The following is a 20,270-nucleotide window of genomic DNA, read 5'->3' as shown; positions in this document are numbered from 1 at the left end:
GGTTAATATGATTATTATATCATTTTTATATTTTAAATACACATCATTAATAAAAATGCACTTATGAAGCCTAGAGACTAATTAACACTGGGTCAGTATTTAAGTGTCAATCTCACATAGAAAGTTTTTTGTTTTGTAAATAGCAAGTTAAGCACCTTTTTAAACATGCATTCAATAGTAATTCTTCTTAGATGACCTTCTGCAATTCATTATCTCCTTTTCAAAATCTCTAAAAGATATGGCACACACACACACACAAGCTCTTACACACTCTGCTGGGGATTCTACAATACATAGGGCAGATAGAGCTTGGGGGGACATTTCCAAGCCTCTCTGCTTACTGCATCATGTATCAAGTAACTGTGGTTGCCGTAGCAATTCATAACTCTGCAGAATTATATATAATTTACAGCACCCTGAAAAAGCAATCCAAGGAAAAATGGTGGTTATCAATATTATTGATTCAAGTTTTCAGGGTCACATGAGCCAATGGTGGACCTTCCAGCCCTAGCAAGGTGTGGCCATGTGTGTCACGTGACTACCACTAGAATGTTACCCATACAGACATCAAAATGAAATCAACACACTGCAGGCGGGTTTGATATTCCAAAATTCCTTACTTATTCACAGAAATTTTCTACAATTGACACTTGACTTATAAATTTTTCAGCATTTTACTGTTGGAGGCTGGTAACGACGTTAAACAGAGAACTCTCTAATAACAAAAGACATTTTTTTCCTCTCAGTGTCTCTAATGCTAGCTCGGGTGAAGTTGCGCTGGCATCACCACTGCGTGTACAAAAATTTCTACGACAGGAACAAATTCTACTCATAGATCTCATTGCAACGCTGCAAAGTCTGTGTTTTTAATGATTATTACGTTCAGTTCTGTGCAAGTTTAAGGCTGCCACATATAAGTCTTTGAAGTGTCAATTTGGACCATGGCAGGAAAAGTCTTGTCCTCCAGGGGTGGCACCAGCACTGGCTGCTCCAAACTGCTCTCTTTTTCTTTATCTCCCTCTCCTTCCCAAAGGCTGATGAGTGGTGGGTAAAAGTCATTGAGAGGGATGAACGATGCCCGTTGCATATATTTTTTTAAAGAGTGTCCACAGCTTTTGTATCGGAGGTGGTGGCCTGCATATACAATGACGGCAGCCATGCATAACCCGGCAATGAGGGACCCTAGTGCTGCCGAGAGGGCAATGCTCACTGGCCTTCCAACAGCCGCCACTGAAAAGGAAGCGTCTTTAGTGGTCACGTTGAGACAAGACTGCTGACTTGGGCGCGATACAGAGGAGACAGTAAGGCACACCTCGTACTTTGTGGCTGGCTGGAGATGGGTGAGGTTATACTCTTGTATTTCTAGCGGGACTTTGGCCGTATAACTGATGTGTGGGTTGTGTATCCTCATAGTTGCAGAGGTCCACTGGACTGGCACAAGGACGCTCGGAGAGCTTGCTGGGCCTCCCAACATTTTCCACTCCACCACAACAAAACTGGAGTGCACTTTCTTGGTAATGATAGAAAGAGAAGTGATCTCCTGTTCCTGAGTTCCATTGATGTAGATAACTACGCTTTTACTGTCCGTCCCATCGGAGTTCCACATCTGACACATGTATGACCCAGAGTCTTCCTCTGTAGCATCCAAAATTTCCAGAGTGCCTTCAGCATGAATCCGGACTCTGCCCGTTCCCCCTGATATCCTCTCTCCATGTGGTGTTATCCAGTAAATCTCTGGTTTGGGATGACCACTGGCTTGGCAATTGAGAGTTACTATCTGGTGCTTGGACAGATGAAGCTGAGCCGGGAAAGAGTGTGCATCAATTAATGGTGGACATCTACTTAACCATGCTTGGCCTTGAATTTCCTGAAAAAGATGTCCGCTGACTAGAGACGGGCTTCTACAAAGTGTGGCCTGGGCTTCTATCAGTCGTAGCGATGACAGGCCTTTCCAGTTGTTTTGGCAATCACAGCGCAAAGGATTACTGTATAAACTGATTTCAGTTAATCCTGGTAGTGTCTGAAACACTTTAAGTGGAATTAAGGCTAATTGATTGTTGCTAAGAAGTAGGGTCTTCAAAGCACCAACATTGGATGCGAATGCACTAGGGTCCAGGTAGGTTAACCTAGGGTTGTTGCAGATTTCTAGTTTAATGAGCTCTGGCAGATCCTGGAAAGCTTCAGCTTCCACACGTTCTAGCTCTTCCATTGAATTTAAGCTTAGCTCCTCAAGGTGAGGCATGTCTTTGAAATCACTAGATTTAACTCTACTTATAGGGTTTTTATTGAGGTCCAAGAATTTTAGCAGTTTTAGTTGTTTGAGTGCTTCCTTGGGAACAGCAGTTAATCGGTTATCGAAGAATGAGAGACTTTCAAGATAGTCCAAACCAAAAAAGGCATTTTCTGGAACATGGTCGAGCTCCATCCCCGCCAATACGAGACTATGTAATTTTCCAAGGGGCTGGAAATTCAAGTTTTGAAGTGCGCTCACAGGATTCTCTCCAATCATGAGTATCTCTAGATTCGGAAGGTCTTCAAACCATCTTGAATCAATGGCATGAAGGCGATTGGCATTGAGATGAAGTCTTAGAAGCTTTCCTAAACCAGAAAATGCTCGGGGGCCAATAAAATGAATCTGATTATGGTTAATATACAACTCTTCTAGACTCTCCAGATCTTTCAAGCAATAGTCTGGCAGTTCAGTGAGCTGATTCTCCTCCAGGTAAAGGGTTATGAGATGTGAAAGGTTGGATACGCTCAAGTCCTCAATACTTTGAAAGTGGTTTTGTGACAAATCCAGCTCAGTGAGGTTGACTAGATCTTGCAGTTCCCAACCCATATGTGAGATTTTGTTACTTTGCAGCAGCAACACTTGGGTGTCAAAGGAAATATTTTCTGGGATATGAGTTAGTAGGAGATCATTGCAGTCTACTGTCTTGGCTTCATGGTAGACGGACTGCGGTGTAAACCAGGGCCTTGTCTCACATACGCACTGAGGAGGACAGAATGCCAGACAAGGCATAGAAAACGACTGGGAAAGCATCACAAGAACACACAGTTGAGTCCAAGGAAGTGTTCCCTTCATCCTCGTACACGGGGAATGAGGCACGTTGAACATCTTCCAGCAAATAAAAAATAAGTCAGTTGTGGGTGGATCGATCTGCAACGAGAGACAGAGATTGGAATTGAGATGAGATTTAGATATAAAAGATTGTAAAACATTACATGTGGGAAAATAAATGCATCAGCCAACAATCTATACATACATTTATTGTAGCATAAACTAGATGTGCAAAAAAAAAAAAAACACAGCTCAAGTAGGTATAGATGACCATGAGAATTGTAGTAAGGCAAAACACTCTTGAGTTTAATGTCTCGTCTTGTTCATAATCTTCACGAATCAGGTTTCTTACATAAAATTAATCGATGTAGAATAGAATCATCTATTGATTTTCTCCTCTGCACTGAACTATAAGGTAGGTCTTTTTTGTTTCTCATTACTATTACTATTATCATTTATGTACTGTATGAGGTGCCACAAACATTTTGCTGCACCGTAGACTATGGTAGAACAGCATCGGAAACAAACACAAGAAGCAGGACATCAGATACAACCATTGCATGAGTAATAGAGTACAGGGTACCTAGATGAGGTGGAGGACAGAGGAGAGACAGAACAGTGAGGTGCAACAACAAAAAAATGGATACACAGAAATCAAGCTTGAAACAATAAAGCAAAGTACTAAGCAAGGGACGTAAGCACAAAATAGAGCGTGGGTCTTGAGGGCATGTGTGATGGGACGGGAGAGGGAGGTGCGAGGATACAAGAGACGTTCGTGATAATTTATAATCTAAAGAGGAGAAGCTGAAACAAGAAGGTGACACAGAGAGGGAACTTTGGTAAGAGAGGGTTTGGCCCAGTAGGGTAGGGGTTAGGCAGAGAATTGGTGAGCCTTATTGAATACATTGGTTTTTAGAGAGGGCTTGAAACTTTGGATGCTGGCGGAAAGTCTGATAAGACAATGCTGGTGGGGATGGGGGAAGTCATTGAGACGGGAGTGTGACCTGGTTATGAAAGGGGAGGTGAGATGGCAGTCATTGGCTAACTGAAGTGAATAAGGGGGGACTGTCCAGGGAGATGAGATCAAAGCTTTGGAGGAGGGGTTGGGGGGGTTCTAGTTGTGGAGTTGGATTCTATAGGGTTTGGGAATCAAAGTAGGGTTTGGCAAAGAGGGGAATCAGAGCGACAAGAGCGAAAGATCAATCTTGCCATATTGTTTAGTAGAGACTGATGAAAAGAGAGGCAGATGAGGTCACACAGGAGGAGGTTGCAATAGCTGAGTTGAAGATAGTTAGAGAGTAGATGACAGTTTTTGGTGACATCAAGTGAGAAGTGGTGTCTAATCCTGACCATTTTGCATAGAAGGAAGTGGCAGGATTAGGGGATGGACTGGATTTTTGGGGTGAAGGAGGGGGAAGAATTGAGGATGATGCCCAGGCAATGGAACAGAGGAGTGGTGTTGTCAACCGTGGTGGAGAGGTGCACTCTGTAGAAGGTGGTTGGTAAAGAGGGCATGTTGAGGGAGAGAAGGATGAAAGATGAGCATGGACTTTGTCCCCTTAAGTGGTGGGAAGGAGCACAGGGACGGGTAGTCGGAGAAGGAAAGGGATGTGCTGTAGGAGGAGCCTTCAGAACCTGAACGGAGAGGTGGCATCAATTTTGGAGCTGAAAAAGTTAGTTGGCATGCTCTCTCTCTAAAAAAAAAAAAGACCAGAATGGCCAAAATCAGAGTGCGGCTAATACCCTGTGTACAATTTTGGGAAGGGGTATAGTTTGTAATATTCTACCCAAAGGGTTACATATCAAAGAAAGGTTAAGAAAACCTGCACTACCTAATGAGTAGAATGTTAATTGAGAAAGGCATAAAGACTATTCAATATCATGGGTGGAACAGGTACAGAGCAGATGGGAGGAACAGGTACAGAGCAGCAGAGGGTTCCTGACACGTGGCCACGCAACCCCAAGTCCTGGGGCCCAGCTGATGTCTTGGCAGCTCTGTTATATCCTATACCAAACAGACCTTTACACAGGCATTAATCAGTGTATCATAGTGTGCATGGCACAAAGAGTTTCCTGAATGTGGTCCACCAACGATTTCCTGGAACAGTCATGTGCACTGAAGGTCTTATCTGTACAGGCATCAATGACTCTATAATGACCTCAGTTATTAGCTCTAATGTTCATGCATTTGGCTGTAAGGCGCAAAAATTTATTAATTCCCAGAGCAGGATGCGGGCCAGTCATGTGACACACACTTCCACGTCTGGGATGCCATGTATGCCCCTACTGGTGCAAAGTCCCCTGGCCAGGTGCAATAACTATTGGGATGCACTCAGGGTTTAATGATGTTTTTTCTTTTAAGGAAATAAGCTGCAATGCTTCGTGTTCAGCTATTAGTTAATGTTGTAAAAAGAATCAATTTCTGGGATAACCAATCATTATTGTACACAAGATATCAGTAACGGGCAACCTAATTCCCTCCTGGGGCTGCACTGGGCGGCCCTCTAACCTTCAAAAAGGTTGCATGTTACCCTTAATCTCAGTAATTAGTTGAATACATATAGGGCCTTAGGGCCTGATTCAGAGCCGGACGCTATTTGCGGACGGTCGTTCAGGAAAAGGGTGTGGCTATTCAAATGAACCGTTCGCTCTTTGCGGTCTGTTGACGCCTGCATGTCTGAACGAGCGAACAAAACTTGCGGTCGTTTTTTGAATTACTACGCCCCATGGCCGCTCACATCCTACGTCATGTCCGCTATTTATTAGATTAATCGAGTACATAGCCCAGCGTATGAACTGCTCGCTATTCGTGTGGTTGGTTTTTCCTACCGCAATCTTGCGAGCAGTTCTGACTATAAAATAACCCAGTGACGTGGTCAATGACGCTGCTGTATTAATTATGCACACCCATAAAACGCCCGTTTTGACCTTTAAGCACGCCTGCGTTCGGATCTCTACTCCCCGTTTACAAGCACCTTCCCCTGTTACCACCCACATACGCCTCCTCCTGTCACTCAAAATAGCAGGAATTCGCTATTTAGCAAACAAACGATTTTCGGCCGCACTGACTGGTTCGCGTATGCGTATTACGATCCGTACGCATGCGCAGTTGTGCAAACATCGCTCGGAATGAACGAGCGGCCGCTTACGAGCGGCTCTGAATCAGGCCCTTAGATTGGTTGGAAAGGCTGCGTTCGCACGATGTTTGTGCTCTGCGCATGTGTATGCATCACGGTGAGCGAACCGGCCGCTGCGACCGGGAAGTGATCGCTGTGAGCACACAGTCTCATCGCATAGTGATTGACGTGAACTGACTGTTTGGGGGTGGAGAGGGGGGGGTGATCGGCAGAAAGCAGGCGTGCCTGTGCGTTTGAACGCCGTTACAGGGGCATGCATAATTAAGCCTCTGCCATTGTATATGCTGACAGAGGTCTAGATGGCGACAGGATGTTTAGCAGTTTGTGCGGGAGATCATGGTCAACCACAACTCTGCGAATGGTTCCGATGTTACTCGATGTTTTCACTGACTTGCTGATGCATGTCATAGGAAGTATACAGTGATGGGCGTCTTGGTATAGTGCTGCGGTTGCCGTGCAATTGCATTCATTAGCATATTTTCGCAGCGAGTGGGTGCGTGCAAACGCAGCCTTGCGATCCGTGCTGAATCAGGCCCAGAGTACACAGGTTCTGAAACTCGGTCCTCAGGACCACAAACAGTGCATGTTTTCCAGGTCTCCTCATAGAATCACAAGTGAGATAATTAGCTCCACCTGTGGATCTTTCAAAATGTGTCAGTGAGTAATGAATGCACCTGTGCTCCTGCTGGGTGACCTGGAAAACGTGCACTGAGGACCGAGTTTGGGAACCACTGATATAGTTCAATACGTTGAATTGAAAAAGAGACAGATAGCAAGAATAAAATATTAGCCGGCATTTCGCAGACATGAAAGCGTCTACACGATTACGACATTGTAACTGTGCAGTCATTTGTCAGTCTGTGATGAGCCTGCACTGAACGATCAGTCGTTCAGTGCAGGCTCATCAATCATCTGCACACATGCTCAACCTGAAGTTATCGTCAGGTTGACCAGCATGTTTGCACGATGATAGATGTCTAAACGACCAGCGGGCACGCGCATCGCTGGTCGTTTTAGACATTTTTGCAAGCGATTTGCGAATGATTTTACGATAACGATATCGTTATTGTTCATTTAAATCGTCTAGCGCAATGGTTCTCAAACTCGGTCCTCAGGACCCCACACAGGTCACGTTTTCCAGGTCACCCAGCAGGTGCACAGGCGTATTCATTACTCACTGACACATTTTAAAAGATCCACAGGTGAAGCTAATTTCACCTGCGATTCTGTCAGGAGACCTGCAAACCATGCACCACCGTTTGGGGTCCCGAGGACAGAGGGTCTCATTCAGACCCACTCGCGAGCGCTGTACGCTCGCAAGCGGGTCGATGTTACCCAACTGTGCATGCGGACGACGGAGGCGCCTCCATCGTGCGCATGCGCAAGACCCGGCGAGCGACGGGGAAGCCGTCGCTCGGGGTCTCGCACCAAAGGGGGCGTGCTGTCGATGGTGAGTGACAGCACGCCCCCTTTGGTGGGCGTGCCGGGGGCGTGGCTGCCCACACGGAGGTGTTCCCATGGGAACGCCTACCGTCTGGGTCCGGCCCCACTGACATCACTAGTGATGTCAGTGGGAGTGTTTTTGGCTCTGATAGAGCCAAAAGCACTCCTGGGCTTGCGGCAGCGAGACCCTACCTCAGGGTCTCGTCGCAAGCCCGATGGTCGCGATGGTCTTGACCATCTTTTTGGCCGCTCACATAAGCTGTGGGTGGTCACCCACAGCTATTCGAGCGGCCAGGGGGCCGCTCCATTTTAAGCTAGGCTGGCCCTGATTCAGAGCGAGCGCTCTGGTCAGAGCGTCCCGCTTTGAATTAGGCCCAGAGTTTGCGAACCTGTGGTCTAGTGCACAGGTTCTCAAACTTGGTCCTCAGGACCCCAAACAGTGCATGTTTTGCGGGTCTCCTCACAGTATCACAAGTGAAATAATTAGCTCCAAATGTGGATCCTTTAAAATGTGTCAGTGAGTAATGACTACACCTGTGCTCCTGCTGGGTGACCTGGAAAACGTGACTGGTGTGGGGTCCTGAGGACCGAGTTTGAGAACCTGTGGTCTAGTGGATAGGGGCCTTTACAGGATATTATAACAAGCAAACGCAACAACAAAGCAGGAATGGTCCATAGGTGGAGTTTCGGCTGTAGTGACATATCTATAATGGGTGCAGGGTGTGTGGTGCACACAGGTCCCTTGGTCAAGGGGGGGTCTTGTGCTGCACCCAGACTAGACCCAATGGGATGCCAAGCAGTGAGCTCCCATTATAACTGCTTCAGACCATCATCTATTCGGAAAAATGATGCAGTCGCTGGAGAACCAAATGCTCTGGCACTGTGCTGCCTGTGCACCATCTGTTGAAAACCTCACACGAAAGATGGCCGCTGGATGGAAGCAGATAGAGGGAGAAGGGAGACCTTGCTTGGGGGGACAACTGTTGCCCATCACTGATATACATTATACATAGATTATACAGAGAGATGGATGTGGGCATATACTGCATACTTGCAATCATGTGCGCATACTCATTTCACACATAAAAACTCTTTATTTATTTTTTTACCCTCCTTAAACCATTTATTCACCAGTCTTCCCCCTCCCTGTTTATTCACCGTCATCCTCCCCGCCTCCATATTGTTTATCCTCACACTCTAATGTTTGCACGTTTTCCCTGTCACGTCCTTCAGCCTTTTTTGTTCCTCCCTCCACCTTGCGACTATTCCTCTCAGCCCATTTCCTCCTCATCTCCCACCGTATTCGCCGGCTCCCCTCATTTGTCTCCCCATCTTAAGCCTTGTCTCCTACGCTCTCGTTAGCTCGCACTAAGACGTTGCCATGGCAACACACTGAGCGCCTTCTCCCAACGACATGAAAATCAAGGCACATTATTAACCCTGAAGGGGCTGCTGAGGAATGCTACACCCCTGAGACGGGGGAACGAGCTCTCTGCAGCTGAGGAAACAAATGAAGATAAGGGAGCCATTTAAAATCTAAAATAAAAGATTAAAGGACGGTCATAATGAATATAGATTATTCATTAAAAAAAAAAATTGTTGTTCTTTTTTTTTTAAAATGTGTGCGTCTATCAGTGTAATAAGGAACAGTGGTCCTGATTCACTACGGATCGCAACTGCGAATGCAACAGCGATTATGCACGCAGTTCAACTGCGATAGCATGCTAATCCATTGTGATCGCAGCACTACCTATGGACGCCCACTTTACTTAGCACACATCCGTAATGTTTAGCAAGGCTGCGAAACCATCGGTACAATCGAGTAAAATCGCAGCCTCACGCAGACTTGCACAAGCTCTGATCTTACTCAGGAATTGCTAACCGCGTAGCACGCAGTGATTACACAAGCTACATATGGCATCGCAGTGGCTAATTCACTCACGCCCCTGTAACGGCGTTTGAATGCACTGCGACGCCTGCGTTTCACAGACCACCCCCCTGTCACCTCCCACAAACAGCACTTCCTGTCAATCAGTCTGCGATGGATCTTCGTAGTCACTGCAATCGCAGTCCCGATTGCAGCGGCCAGTTTGCGCACTGCGACGCATGTGCAGATCGCAACAATCGCCCGTTTGCGTGCGTAATCGCAGTTGCCAACCGTAGTGAATCAAGCCCCGTATTCTCCAGATTATGCCGATATTACCAAGCATTGGAGCTCTGGGCCTGATTAAGACCCGCTTGCAAGTGCATTGCGCTCGCAAGCGGGTCGATGGTGGCCCAGTGCGCACGCGCGAGCCCCGGAGCGAGCGCAAAAAGTGCTCACTCCGGGACTCACTACAAAAGGGGCGGCTGTCGATGTTGATCGACAACTCGCCCCGTTTTGTAGGCGTAGCCGGGGGGGTGGCTTCACAAATGGAGGCGTTCCCAAGCGAACGCCTACCATTTGTGGGCGGCCCCACTGACATCACCAGTAATGTCAGTGGGAGAGCTTCCGGCTCTATTACAGCCAGAAGCTCTCTGGGGCTTGCGGCCACGAGACCCTACCACAAGGGTCTCGTCGCAAGCCCGATGGTCGCGATGGTCTTGACCATCGCGACCATCATCATGGCCGCTCGCTATAGCTGTGGGTGGACACCCACAGCTATGCGAGCGGTCAGGAGGCCGCTCCTAAAAAAACCAGCGCCCGCCCTGATTCAGAGCGAGCGCTCGCTTTTTGCGAGCGCCTCTGAATCAGGCCCTCTGTCCCTTTATGTGGCTAAATATTATAATTTGCACTGGGAAATATTATGTAAGGATCTGCCAACGATATATATTTACTGACCTGCACTTTAATGTTAGAAAATCAAGCTTAAAGCTATGCCTACTTTAGGACACGTGATTTGGGAATTTTCCGTTTGACCTGGCACAGAGGCAGAGTGTTTATTCGTTGCCCACTATAAACAGACGTCACACATGCCTCTGGCTCGCACCAGTGTGATCGGCTGATCCGTCGCTGGGCACACCTAGGTACACGCCAACCCTGTGCTCAGAAATCTCATCTGGAATTAGTCGTGCTCCCTGGTGCGTGGAGACGTGGGGAGATGTCAAGAAGGTCGCTGGGAAAAAGTGTAAATGTCGCATGAACGGGTTTAAGCTCCTATGGCCAAAATACGCCTAGAAATGCTCTCCTCTGTCGCGGTTCAGCTGGGAGGCACAAAATGCATCTTATTAAACATTTTGTGATGACACCCAATCTCTTATCAGCTCATAACTGGTGCAAGAACCAAGCGCCTTTGTGGAGTGAAAATGTATGCACACCCCTCAGGACAGCGAGGAGTGCACATAGGGCCCGATTCATAGATCCGCGATAATGCAGCTGTGACGGCGAATTTGTACGCATTGGTCATGAGAAAATATGCAAATAATGCAGCCGCCTGGATTTGTATTGAAACGCCCACCGGTGGCTGCGCATATTTATTTATTACCAGTTATTTATTTAGCGCATACGTATTCCGCAGCGCTTTGCAGAGAAGATTTGGCCATTCACATCAATCCCTGCCCCAGTGGATACCACATGTGCACACACACACAGGAACCCCACACAAGCACAGGGGAGAATATACAAACTCCACACAGGTAGGGCCGTAGTGGGAATTGAACCCAGGACCTCAGTGCTGTGAGGCAGTAATACTAACCACTACACCATCTCTGCAGATCCACATGGCTGCCAGGAATTGAAATGCCGGAGTCATTTTTTATTGCGTACAGGATCACAGTCGCTGGAACACCCCAAAAATGGCTGTGAACATGCCTGTATTTGAATCGCAAACCCCCCTCCCCGTTGGAGCCTACAAATGATCCCTTCAAGTTGATCACTTTTTCGAACAAATCCTCTCTGCAATCGCCGATGGAAATTGAAGCTTGCGCAGTGCGACTCGGATGCATGTGCAGACCACCGATAATCGCTGAGTAAACATGAGCCTTTCATCCATCTCTGAATCAGGCCATTAACTCTGTATATTGTCACCCCGGGTAATCCATGCCCCTTGGTAGAAATCTAGGTGTATTATATAGCTAGTAAATATGCCATATGCCAGGTTACCTCACCCCTCCCCGCCCTTCTCCGCTATACTTACCCCCTGTTCCGCCTCACCGGGTGGTCTGTCCAGCCGCTGCGCTGGGAGCCATTGGAGGAAGTCGTGCTCCTGCGATGCAGGCCCCAATTCCCCCTGTGCATGTGGGAGATGGGACAGACCACCTCTCATTATAATATAGATTTCTAATGGTGGGTACGTCGCTCGAGAGAGTTTTTGTTCTCTCTGCTACATTAGCGTGTTTTGGAAATGTTGTGCAGTTCTAAAAGGAACCTTGATGTATTTAAACAGAAAACTTGTAAGCTGGTTGTACTGCATTTTAAGTGCGTCTCACCTGGCTCCTAGCACCTACTCTTCTCATTCTTCAAAACTGGGGGACACACAACAGCCGAAAAGGTAATGGGGGGAGGGTGCTGGAAGCTTTGTCCAATCAGATCACTACAATGTTAACAGCAGCACAGACTATTTCAGTTCAATCAACCCCTTGCATGTCCTTATCTAGAGAGGGGCTAAACCAAGTTGCCAATCAAAGTAGATTATAGTATCGTATATACTTATATTTCCAGTTTACCAGTGACTTTGTTCTGGAATTGGGGCAGTTACCTTACATTCAGGTACTCCAAAGTCTATTCTGTGAGTGTTTATGTATGCAGATACAATGAAGGGTTACACACTTACAGAAGGGAGACTGTACTCTATATACTATAGGTTCAGCACTAAGGACAGCTCCTGCTGACAGCCATGTGAGGACAATGGTTGCACATTAATTACTGCTGACATCAGTAAACACAAAGCCCCATCAATCTAATTTTCCAGTTCATGACCTGCCAACCAAATTCTGCCAAACTTTGCTCCGTCCGATAAAAGTCGGTGGCTGGATATGGGAGGGTCCCGTTCTGAATGAAGCCCGGCCGTAACAATGTATCTGCCCTGCGCCCAAATGCTAAAATAATCATTTGTTTTCAGGGACATGTTCTAAAGAGCTACAAAAGTTCAGGACTGCTCATTGTGGGTCCTATTTCCAAACAATATTATGTGGGAAATTGCGGTTTTTTTGGCGGATTCCCTCAAAAATTAGGTATCCCCAGTACGTACGAATTGGTAACCCTGTTTTCTGTTGGAAAAGTTGTCACCATAGGTTCCTATTGGGGCTGCTCAACTATGAAATGTACCAACCTACGCTTTTCGGACCTTGGCCTCGATAGCTGACGCCATCTTTAGATGGGATAAATTTGCGCAAAGTTTCCAGAGAGTGATCTGCTGTAGGGCAGATGTGCCAATCTGGGACACGATCCACTGGAAAAAGTCTGGATGCATGATAGATCGTTTGTAAATTGGACACTTTAAACACCAAATCATGTGCAGAGCTGCCGGGGAGGAGTTTCAAGGGAAATCGTGAGCTATGACTTTACTATTTTGTCTTCGCAAATTTGGTAAAGGCTTGGCATTGGAACGGGAACTTTCTATTCTTGTTCCCAAAAAGTTACATGTTCATTCTGCACTGCTCCACAAAACACGGCACGTGTGTGCTTCGCTTGGAAACCCTTCACCCAATTGCTCCCCTCTGTCCGCGCAATCTGCTGCTCATCCCGCAAATGCGGCCACTCACCTCTGTAATCCTGGGCACACTGGCCAAACTGTAGGCGCGTCTGCACATGCTGTCTATGGAGAAAGTTGTCGTTGTGTTCCGAGTGGCCGTCTTGTGTTTCGGAAATTAACTCGACTGTGATTTATCTACTGATGGGTAATCAGTGCCCAATGTCAGTCGTTTATATAACCAAGATTAGGGCCCTCGTTTTCTACTTAACCGAAATGCTGGACAATCTAAATAAATCATGGTTAGCACAATAAAATAATTAAACATGGGCCTGAACAGTTGCCTGCATAAGTATATATAGATTTCCGGGTCCTGCAGAGAGTATTTATAGACCTTGGCTAAGAATAAAATATGTGTAATTTCCTTTTGATGCTGTAATCGGCTATTCCTCTAGCAGCCAGTCTATGCCAGGTCCTGCAGACAATTGCACAAGCATCATGTTTAGTTATAATCACATTTAGGGCCTCACTCTGGGATGGATGTAGACGTGGCCGCGTCTTCTGCTGCTGTCTCACCCGCGATTCTATGCTAATGCCTGATTTTCAAACAACTGAGATGCCCATTTGCAGCATTTAAAGAGGTGCCAGCTAATGCCTCTTTTTTTTCGCAGCGTGATTGTGGGCCTGATTCAGACCCGCTCGCAAGCGCTAAGTGCTCGCAAGCGGGTCGATGGTGGCCCAGTGCACGGCTCCGTCGTGCGCATGCGCGAGACCCGGATAGCGACGGCCAAGCCGTCGCTCCGGGTCTCATACCAAAGGGGGCGTGTTGTCGATGGTGAGTGACAGCACGCCCCCTTTGGTGGGTGGGCCAGGGGCGTGGCTGCCCTGACGGAGGCGTTCCCATGGGAACGCCTACCGTCTGGGGCCGGCCCCACTGACATCACAAGTGATGTCAGTGGGAGTGCTTTTGGCTCTGTTAGAGCCAAAAGCACTCTTGGGCTTGCGGCAACAAGACCCTACCGCAAGGGTCTCGTCGCAAGCCCGATGGTCGCGATGGTCTTGACCATCGCGACCATCATCATGGCTGCTCGCATAAGCTGTGGGTGGCCGAGAGGCCGCAACAATAATAAAAAAAAAAACGCCCTGATTCAGAGCGGGCGCTCATTCAGAGCGTCCGGCTCTGAATCAGGCCCTGTGTCTTTATGCTCCTGACGCAGCCAAAGGGATTGCGCGCATATCGTCACATATCGTTTGCCCCCATTTTGGAGGCGTGTCAGGCCTGGGGTCTGCGTCGTCGGATGTAGACTTCCTGGACCCGGCTGTCCAGTTCTGACCTTCAGGCCAGGGTCCCGATGGTGATCCGAGCCAGCATCTATGTACGCTGCAGGAGGTGACTATTTCCTACGGACCCCTCCTGCTGCATTTGCATTTTAGTTGGACGCTATTGTACAGCGGTTTCCTGCAGCTCTGCAATACCACCTACATCTACATCAGGCCCAAAGTGCACCTAAAAATTAGCATTTCCACCAAAGTACAACTGAATGGCACAAGATGGTTCTTTTTAAAAATGTGGGATTTTGGGTAGAGTGAGGGGGGCACAAATGACGCATCACATTGTCATGTCTGATAACGTAACTTGGAGGATGGGGGCCCAGCAATGCTGCTGTAACCTCCGGGCCCCTGCTCACCCGCTCAGAGCAGGACTCAGGGAAGTGCCACGGACGCCCCACATTGCTGAGCCCTCCAACATCTCTGACCCGAAGCGGCCGCATCCATTGCACCAATGTTAGTTCCACCACTAGTTTCTGCTTCATTTTCAACGTAACCTTTTTTGTTATATACTACGTCTGTACTGTTGATTTAGGCAATTACTTGATTACAAAATTTAGCAGCACTTAAATTAATTCATCTTAAGAGATTTTAAGTGGGGATCAGTAGACAACAGATGAACTTGGATTCATATACTCCTACAATCACATGGCTCTGTCATCTAATTGTCCCTATGGTTGTGTGACTCCATCATCCCAACTCTATCACCTTGTTCTGTCATAGTAACTTAACTGCATGACTCTCATCTAGCTCTGTCACCACCACAACTGTGTTATGTATCCACAATACACTGAATTAGTCAAGAAGCTCTGTCTCTATCAGTTATGTGGCTCTATTATCTATCCCCGGGAAAATAGGCGCGGGCGCCATGTTCCTGGAGACTAGCGCATGTGCAGTAGATTCTGGCAAGAAGCTAGAATCTACCGCTCTCAGTGCGCCGACAGAGAGGAGGGGGGCAAAACAGAGGCTGCACATGGTCCCCCTCCTCTCTTAAAACGCCCCTGCCTGGCTCTATCATACTGGCTCAGTTTTGTGCCTCTATCACCTGGCTCTGTCATACTGGCTCCGTTATGTGCCTCTATCATCTGGCTCTATCATACTGACTCAGTTATGTGCCTCTATCACCTGGCTCTATCATACTAGATCAGTTATGTGCCTCTATCTCCTGGCTCTATCATACTGGCTCAGTTATGTGCCTCTATCATCTGGCTCTGTCATACTGGCTCAGTTTTGTGCCTCTATCACCTGGCTCTATCATACTGGCTCAGTTATGTGCATCTATCATACTGGCTCAATTATGTGACTCTATCACCTGGCTCTGTTGTGAGCCTCTATCACCCGTCTCTATCTTACTGACTCAGTTATGTGCCTCTATCACCTGGCTCTATCATGTTGGCTAAGTTGCATGCCACTATCACCTGGCTCTGTCATACTGGCTCAGTTATGTGCCTCTATCACCTGGCTCTGTGATACTGGCTCAGTTATGTGCCTCTATCACCTGGGTCAGTTATGTGCCTCTATCACCTGTATCAGTCATACTGGCTCAGTTATGTGCCTCTCTCACCTGGCTCTATCATGTGCCTCTATCACCTGTCTCTTTCCTACTGGCTCAGTTATGTGCCTCTATCACCTGTATCTGTCATACTGGCTCAGTTATGTGCCTCTATCACCTGGCTCTGTCATACTGGCTCAGTTATGTGCCTCTATCACCTGGGTCAGTTATGTGCCTCTATCACCTGTATCAGTCATACTGGCTCAGTTATGTGCCTCTCTCACCTGGCTCTATCATGTGCCTCTATCACCTGTCTCTTTCCTACTGGCTCAGTTATGTGCCTCTATCACCTGTATCTGTCATACTGGCTCAGTTATGTGCCTCTATCACCTGTATCTGTCATACTGGCTCAGTTATGTGCCTCTATCACCTGTATCTGTCATACTGGCTCAGTTATGTGCCTCTATCACCTGTATCTGTCATACTGGCTCAGTTATGTGCCTCTATCACCTGTATCTGTCATACTGGCTCAGTGAAATGACTACATTGAAATGGCTCTATCCCTTAGCTTTGTGGCTGTAGCTCTGTCACCACCCTCATTGCCCAGCTCCGTTGCATGGCTCTATGAGACTGTCAGTGTCATTTTGTTCCATCACAAGCCCTTATCATGCTGGCTCAACCACATGGCTGTCTTCTAGTGCAGTTGAAGTTCATGAATTCATTCTCTGTGTCTCTGCACTGCAATATCCCAGCTGTATTGTATGACCACAGCTGCTGACTCAGGATCAGTTACACAGCTCCAGGTCTCTTGGGGCTCTAACGCCCAGCTCCAGAATATTTATTCATTCCATTGCTAGCCAAACAGTTGCTAACCAGGTAGCCTGGCCGGGACACAGATAATCTGCTGAAGATGATTAGTAAATCACAATCAGATACACAAAGGAAGTGAAGTTGGGGTTTGTGGAGTAAAACCTACGTACACCTCAGACACAACTCCGGCGGTGTGCGCAGTATCTGTACGCATGGGCAGTGCGACATAGATGCATGCGCAGAAGAAAGAAATGCTCCACATGCGTCAGTGCCGGCAACTAAACCGGCCCTAAGGTCGTGGGAGAAAATCGACGCCAAAAACCTCCACTTTTGTGAATAACTGACCAAAAAAAATAGTTTACATTTATGAGTTACAGAAAAACAGATTATAAACACCTTACCGGTCGCTGACAAAAATAATCTACTCTCCACGTCCGACAGTTCTAATTCTATAATTTCCCACCCGCACATTTCATAGTACCGGAGAAACTATTTGACATACAGATAACTCCCCCCCCCCCCCCCCCAGGGCGTCATAGTAACACATCATTTCACTGCCCTCTTTTCACCGGTTTGCTCACAATCCCCTTTAAGTGATATAGTTTACCTGGCACAGGTAGATATTAAGGTGACATCACATATCGTGTAAACGCTATACGCCGTGACTCCCCTAAATGTTCATGGTGCAATATTATTGTTATGATATGCAAATGTTATATTGCGTGCTGCGAGTCTTGCGTCACCCCCATCCTACATACAAACTCATGACGTCACCCCACACCACAGGGCTCTAGGCTGCTGTCACCATTAGTGCAATCCCCGGATGTTGTGATGAGTTCTCTAGATCCTTTCAATTATTATAGATTTTTTTCGTTATTGTTGTTGTTGTTGTTGGACGCATTGAAAGCCAAGAACACAAAAACTACACCAGATAAACTTTTTTCACCTTTTTAAAATGATCCCAAAAAAAAAAAAAAACCTACAAAACAACTCCGAACATCCCAAAACTATTTAAGACGGTCAAAACATTGGGATCTCCTTCTGGGATCAGGCAATGGAGAAAAAGGAGAGACTTTAAGGGGAAGATTTAATAAAGCTTGGAGAGAGGTGAAATTGTGAGAGCTAAAGTACCAACCAATCAGCTCCTAACTGTCATTGTACAGGCTGTGTTTGAGAAATGACAGTTAGGAGCTGGTTGGTTGGTGCTTTATCTCTCACAATTTTCTCTCTCTCCAAGCTTTATTAAATCTCACCCCTAGTCGACTTATTGTCAATTTTCGGATTCGGAAGCAATGCCCCCCTGTCTGTAAAGGGATGGCTCCCATGGTATGGCATAGGACGGGGGAGATGGAGGAATGGGTCGTAACGAGCCTAATGAGGTGGAAAGTGAGACACGACAGGGGGAAATTAGGAGATTTCAGCAATGGTTAGCATGGAGCCGCACAGCTGGGGGAGACGGACAGGCAGCGGAGGGGAGAAAGCGACTTACCGCTTAAAGGTTCGCTGGCTGCACCGGGGAACCCTCGGGGCTCCACTGCTCAGGGTTGATCTTCTTATACGACCGCCCCGAACTTCACGCCTTCTGCTTTCACGTACCACGGTGTATCATTCTTTATCTCCTGCGCCCTTCTCTCCTCCGTCCCTCCCAGGTTCTTGCAGATATTTCGTTCTGTCTCTGCACAGATGTGTCGCTGCAAGAGCTCGCTCTTCTTTACTGACGGCCCTCCTCGCCTTTGTCTGTCATATTTCCAGCCAGTCTCTCTCTCTCTCTCTCTCTCTCTCTCTCTCTCGCTCTCTCCCTCGTGTTACGCTCTGTGGCTGATTGTTTCTGTCTCCTTCTGCTGGATAAAAGGAGCTTTTTATCTGACAGGTGCTCCAGCCAACCAATGGGATGCGCCAGTTCCCAGGGCTCCGGCCAATCCTACGGATGGAAGGGAGGGCTACGGGCTAGCAAAATGGATAGTGTAAAGCTTCTGATATAGAAACTGACAACACAGGGTGATCTTATGAATATGGATCAGCCTTGCGCCGGTGTCAGGCTGGGACCACATCACTGACCTGCCTGGAAACAGAGGATTTATCATCCTTAACTCATTAGTCCCCGTCCAGGCGCTGTCTGCACAAGGGAAGGGCTGGGGCCTCATTGCAGACAGCAACACTGGCTCTTATTATTAATAACAAAAAAGAGACACGAGAGACAGGAGCTGCCTGAGTCTGTGTGTGCGCAGGAATCGGCGTGGCGCAGTCTGCAGAGGGCAACAATAACACAGCCACACAGTATATCTCTATACTCAGTGCTGTACAGCCATGTAACATATGTACATACATATTATATAGCCACACAGTATATCTCTGTACTCAGTGCTGTACAGCCATGTAACATATGTACATACATATTATATAGCCACGCAGTATATCTCTGTACTCAGTGCTGTACAGCCATGTAACATATGTACATACATATTATATAGCCACGCAGTATGTCTCTGTACTCAGTGCTGTACAGCCATATAACATATGTACATACATATTATATAGCCACGCAGTATATCTCTGTACTCAGTGCTGTACAGCCATATAACATATGTACATACATATTATATAGCCACGCAGTATATCTCTGTACTCAGTGCTGTACAGCCATGTAACATATGTACATACATATTATATAGCCACACAGTATGTCTCTGTACTCAGTGCTGTACAGCCATGTAACATATGTACATACATATTATATAGCCACGCAGTATATCTCTGTACTCAGTGCTGTACAGCCATATAACATATGTACATACATATTATATAGCCACGCAGTATACCTCTGTACTCAATGCTGTACAGCCATGTAACATATGTACATACATATTATATAGCCACGCAGTATATCTCTGTACTCAGTGCTGTACAGCCATGTAACATATGTACATACATATTATATAGCCACACAGTATATCTGTACTCAGTGCTGTACAGCCATGTAACATATGTACATACATATTATATAGCCACGCAGTATATCTCTGTACTCAGTGCTGTACAGCCATGTAACATATGTACATACATATTATATAGCTACACCGTATATCTCTGTACTCAGTGCTGTACAGCCATGTAACATATGTACATACATATTATATAGCCACACAGTATATCTCTGTACTCAGTGCTGTACAGCCATGTAACATATGTACATACATATTATATAGCGACACAGTATATCTCTGTACTCAGTGCTGTACTGCCATGTAACATTTATATATATATATATATATACGTATTAATTAGCCATGCAGTATATATCTGTACTCAGTACTGTACAGTCATGTAATATATATATATCAGTACTCAGTGCTGTACAGCCATGTAACATACGTATATACATATTATAT

General features: G+C 46.7%; 1 protein-coding gene across 1 annotated transcript; it reads right to left on the bottom strand.

Annotated features, from left to right (window-relative positions):
• Window positions 1-597: 597 nt before the first annotated feature.
• On the bottom strand, window positions 598-18,696 carry LOC148542296 (leucine-rich repeat neuronal protein 1-like). The gene is made up of 2 exons (XM_088469059.1): window positions 18,371-18,696; window positions 598-3,160 (listed from the first exon to the last, which is right to left on the bottom strand). The coding sequence occupies exon 2, from the start codon at window positions 3,116-3,118 to the stop codon at window positions 899-901; it is 2,220 nt and encodes a 739-aa protein (XP_088325185.1). The 5' UTR covers window positions 3,119-3,160; window positions 18,371-18,696; the 3' UTR covers window positions 598-898.
• Between the last annotated feature and the right edge of the window lie 1,574 nt (window positions 18,697-20,270).

The sequence above is a fragment of the Taudactylus pleione genome, unplaced genomic scaffold (assembly GCF_031769625.1).
Source record: "Taudactylus pleione unplaced genomic scaffold, aTauple2 ptg000013l, whole genome shotgun sequence".
NCBI lineage: Eukaryota > Metazoa > Chordata > Amphibia > Anura > Myobatrachidae > Taudactylus > Taudactylus pleione.
This window is presented reverse-complemented; position numbering and strand designations above follow the sequence as displayed.